Source organism: Penaeus japonicus, unplaced genomic scaffold (genome assembly GCF_977035675.1).
Source record: "Penaeus japonicus unplaced genomic scaffold, GWHDUDI00000001_assembly GWHDUDI00000033, whole genome shotgun sequence".
NCBI lineage: Eukaryota > Metazoa > Arthropoda > Malacostraca > Decapoda > Penaeidae > Penaeus > Penaeus japonicus.
The window spans coordinates 20,475,847-20,481,386 of record NW_028234435.1 but is presented as its reverse complement, the minus strand read 5'-3'; the positions used below and the strand labels follow the sequence as shown (position 1 = coordinate 20,481,386).

Here is a 5,540-nt window from a genome sequence, read left to right as displayed (position 1 = left end):
TTTGTGACTCTCCGTCAATAATGATGATGAGAATTAAAAGATACGAAAACTCTGCGGGGAAATTTGATCGTATTTAACTTACAAACCTTTGTAAACACTATTCGTTTAGTACATGATGATCGTATTAAGGATAACATATTGTCACTACAGTCTTTACAGTTATTTCTGAGCACAACCTTTGGATAAGGATCAATCTATGTGATGTGGTTACTTATGGTATAATGTACGTCTGGCTTCTGATCTTATTTACAAACTGTAAAGATAACCTACCAATCTGAAACAATTTTAGTATAATCACTAAAAATAAACTGCATGTTTAAGGCTAATTGACATGAGGCGTGGCTCCTTTATTAACGATCTATCAAAATGTATGCTTGTATTACATCTTCATTTGCTACATGCTCTAGTGTCGATAGAGCTCCATTCTGATTTCGCTATCACTACTCGTCAAGTCATTCCGAAGACTGATGTCGCATGCGGCAAGATCAAGAAACATTTGTGCTTACGCTGCTTGGATGAGATCTCTCAAATTGCTAAACCTTTCATGGAACAATAACAAACAAATGACCTCCAAGAAAACCCTTGAAAGAGAGTTGTGAATTATAAGGATAAAGATGAAAAGCGATTCATAGTTCTTGATAGTACCGTAACCATTGGCAGGCTTGTAAAGTACCGTCCGCTTCCGTATTCACCACTATGCGTTGCCAATGTTTGAACCGCCATTTTTCGACTCTTTTTCCGAAACATATGCAAATAGGTTACAAGCAGGGGTACATCTTTCGGATACATAGGGCGAAAGTGGCAGTTCACACACTTTCAACTCTTGAGTGGCGAGGCATTTCAGTGCCATCAAAATTATAAGTGAAGCCCGTGGGTGGTACAATAAGCGATCTGGTCTAAAACAAGGTGATTCTTGTAAACAGGTCGAACGACATGATTCACCACATAATATGTTTGAACGCAGAGTTACTTTTTCGAAGTTGGTGTTTATCTTCATAATGCTTAATGTTTTCGCGATAGTATTCCATTACAATTTCAAATAGAAAACAACACATACATATATACATATACATATATATATATATATATATATATATATATATATATATATATATATATACATATATATATATGCATATATATATACACATGGCAGATAAACCCACTATACACAAAACAGATTTATTGAAAATGAGACAACAGTTTCGGGATCCATCTGGATCCCATCTTCAGGTCTGAGGAGGAAGAGAACAAGTTCCGTTCCCTGTTCCGCCGCCGCCTCCGTTTCCGTTCTCCTGTCCTCGCTTGACCTTCTTGCACCGTGTTTCTCCCCCCTTTAGCCTTTTATATACCCTCTTGTTCTCTTCCTCCTCAGACCTGAAGATGGGATCCAGATGGATCCCGAAACTGTTGTCTCATTTTCAATAAATCTGTTTTGTGTATAGTGGGTTTATCTGCCATTTATCAACACGGAAGAGTGTTTTGCAATCATATATACACATATATAAGTATATATATATACATATATATATATATATATATATATATACACACATTTATATATATATATATATACATATATATATATATATATTATAATATATATATAATATATATATATATATACACATTATATATATATATAATATTATATATATATATATATATATATATATATATATATCATACATATATATATATTATATATAATATTTATATATATATATATATATATATATATATAAATTATATATATATATATATATATATATATATATATATATATACGCACACTCATTTATATATATATATATATATATATATATTATATATATATATATATATATATTTATATATATATATATATTCGTTCAATGATTCAACATTTACAAAAGTACAATATTTGACTGTGTCGTCCATCTTGTTTATTTACTTGTTGATCCTTGTAAGGGACAAGGACTTTGAATGCGAATGAGTCGTCTGTCCCTGCTATACTAGTTCCGAATGGGAAACACAAATTCAAACTGCCTTCTTAATGATTTCAAACTGAGATGGATTGGTTTTCAAATTTTCTTGTACCAACATCTATGGCCATCAGTGGCGTATCTTGAAAATCGTACATATTTTATAAGAACTATCAAAGTTCATTGCCACTAATGAAGTAAACAATATGAATGAGACTTGGTCACTAACAGAGGAAATGCATTTGACTGATTTTGATTATAATCTTTATCCGTTTGCATGTATTTCCGACGAAGATAGTATTCTATTTGTGTTTAATGGATCTCTTGCGCTATAAGAGTATTCAGTCTAATTCATACCTATCAATTTTCTGATATATTTTTTTCCATATATATATGAGCAGTTCCTGCATGCTGTATATTGCCCAACTTTCCTCACATGGGCCACTTTGTAACCCAGAGAGAGAACCCAACCTATATCTCCTTGTTCCTGCCTCACACATAAAAGCTAAAATCTGAGAGCAGTACGAGTCCTAAAAGGTGTCAAGTTATGGCCAAAAAACATGTGAACACCTACACTTACCCCTCCTCTATCCAAGGGTTATCCAGTTGGATTCTCCTCCTCTGCAGTTGTTCTTGCAACAAAGCAAAATGGAGAAAGAAGGTAGAGGGTAAGACTCACTAGTAGTCTGAGTGAGGTCTGTGAATGTGCATGGGAGAGGTACAAACGAGTTGAAAAGGGTAGATATTGCAAGATTGAGAATCCAAAGCTTATGTTTAAAATGAAAATGAAAGGAAAGTGGATGATCAGGAATGTGATAGTGGAGGTAGAAAAAATATGGCAATATATTACTTACCAAAACAAAAATAATTTGTTGATTTTCTATCAACACTACAAAGCCTATACATAGCCTTACGAACTAATAGTCAAGTTATCAAGAATCATTCTGTAATCTATAACCTATATCAATATTTCTTTTAACCCTTTCCCGACGGGGCACTCGCTACGCGAAGTCCCCTATGCCGGGCGATTGCAATATTGCATTGTAATCGTCACAATCGCATGACGCCCCGGCATCGGGAGTTTGGCTGTGTCACACGAGTGTGACGCACTGTCGTCATAGGGTTAATTATAAAAATGGTATGTCTTACTACTCACATATCAGACTACTTCATTCACTGGATGCCTATTGTATTTCAAGAATAGCTAAGTTAGATACTCATTTAAACAAACTGATACACTTGTGTGTACTGATGTGGTGGCAAGTAAAATGACAAAAATATCAAATGCATTTTATTCCAAGAATAATTTTACAAAATAAATGCATAATCTGAATGAGTAAACCAGTGGTTAAAAGTGACAGTTATATAAAAAAAAAATAAACATTCCTTCTTGAACACTTCCAGATGTGTATATAAATATGCATCTCCTTCGTCATCAAATATAGATTTCAACAAAATTGTGATAAAAATAAACACATTTTTTTTGTTGTTGCTATAAACCCTATATGCAACCCCACATATATGTTACTTCATATCATAATCAGCAAAGTCATAGCACACCCATTCCTTGAAAAAGGAGAAGAAAAGTAAAAATATCACAATCATTTCACACTTTGGTGCTTTGGTTAAATGGTAACAAATTAACATCTTGAAAAATGATTTAACTTCACTTTTCAAGAATTTCTTTCAATCTTGTGAATTTACACACAAACTTTGAAATAGAAAATGTGACTGGTAGTGTTATGGGGTCATAATATTCTTTATCTGGCTGAGAAACTTCCCATCTGATGTGCTCAGTTCAAGTTCATGCTCTTCCTCTGGTTCTGCAGATTCAGTACTACCGCCGCGGGAAGCATTCATGCTAGTCATTGGAATGCTATCGTTGGCACTAGAGTTCACAGATTCCTCTAATATCTTCTTCACTTGGTCTAAGAAACTTGCACTCCTTGCACTCATGTTGTTATCAACTTCATCTGAAGTCTCAAAAGAGTTATCATCCAAGCCACTATAATTTGTGGACTGATTAGACATCAGACTATTATTATGACTCTTGGAAAGATTGGAAGCATGGGTCACATTTGCGTCCCTGCTGGTGTTCCCAGAATTTTTTTCTTTTTCTGTTACACTACTCCTTCTCTCTGAATTAGATTCCATAAAGAACAGTCTAGAAGCATTGGATGCCCTTTTCTCTTTTGGAGTAAAATCCTTTGGCCTGGCTCCTTGCAAGTGCCAATGTTCAGCATCAGTCTGATCAGCTGTGTCTTGTGCTTGCCTGATCAACTTAACATCACTGTCTGCTTTGACTTCTGTATTCTTGTTCATTTCTTTGGAGTCTGAAATTCTTCCAATAGGTGTTGATGTTACATTGTAAATGCCAGAGTTATTAAGAGGAGATGCTTCACCTTGTATTGGGGATGTTACTGCTAGGGTGGCAGTTTTCTCTGAGAGTATACTTGTGAAATGCTGTGAAATCAGGTGCTCAAGTTTTGATTCTATGATCCCAGATGACATCACTAGGAGAGGCTGAGATGCACCCTAGTAAAGAGAGAAAAAAAGTAGTGATATTTTATTAAATGACAATAAAAGAAAAAGGAAAGCTATTGTAGGGGTATTTTTTAAATAGTTCTATTTCTCAGTTAATAAAGATAATTTTCTAGGTTTGATATATAAAACTATGTTTAGTGAAATATTGAATCTAAAGCCTCCAAAAGTTGGCACATGACATAGTTTCTTTAGTACCATGAAATGTTTTTTTTTATTACTTCCAAGTAACTTAAAGAAAATGAAAAACACAAAAGATGCTGGATCATACTGGATATGGGCAACTATAATGACCTTATGGCTAAAAAGGTTTAATGGACCTTTTGCCTTTTGCTTATGGAAAACTGATTAACTTTTGGCCAGCCTCCTGATAACATTTTAAGTCTCAAAGTGGAAAAACCATTACTTTTTTATCTTAAAACTATGTAGTCTCAATGAGACTGACTCCTAGAGGCTACCATCTCCTTATAAATAACATGACAGACAGATTTTTTCACAAGGAATTAGCAACTCATAATGGAGTCAGATACAGGAACTCAAGCATATCAAAAGTATGAGAACTACATAAAATAAACATGCACCAATCAGCTGTTAATGACAAATAGGAGAAAGGGAAAGGCAAGGACAGACAATGGGGAAAATAGAAGGGAGGGAAGGGAGGGAGGGGGAGGGGGAGGGGGAGGGGGGAGAGAGAGAGAGAGAGAGAGAGAGAGAGAGAGAGAGAGAGAGAGAGAGGGAGAGACGGAGGGAGAGGGAAAGAGAAAGAGAAAGAGAGAGAGAGAGAGGTGGGGGGAAGCGACGGAGAAAGAGAGGAAGAGAGGGAGGGAGAAGGAAAGAGTGGGGGAAGAGGAGAAGGAAGGAGGGGGAAGAGCAGAATTAACTTAAATATTAATACTAATTAATACTTAAATACTCAAAGCAGGAAACCTACATGCAAACACATTCACCCTCCTTATGCACTTGAATCCCAATCAAACACCATAAAGAAGACCCACAATGAACAACAATGGCAGTGATACCAAAGTTAGGTGAAAA

General features: G+C 35.1%; 1 protein-coding gene across 1 annotated transcript in view; it reads right to left on the bottom strand.

The window, feature by feature from the left end:
* Positions 1–3,242: 3,242 nt before the first annotated feature.
* Positions 3,243–5,540, bottom strand: part of LOC122246270 (uncharacterized) — a 14,185-nt gene continuing 11,887 nt past the window's right edge. Inside the window, 1 exon segment of the mRNA XM_086530487.1 lies at positions 3,243–4,499. Within this exon segment, the coding sequence (XP_086386613.1) occupies positions 3,705–4,499 (795 nt within the window). The 3' untranslated portion in view covers positions 3,243–3,704.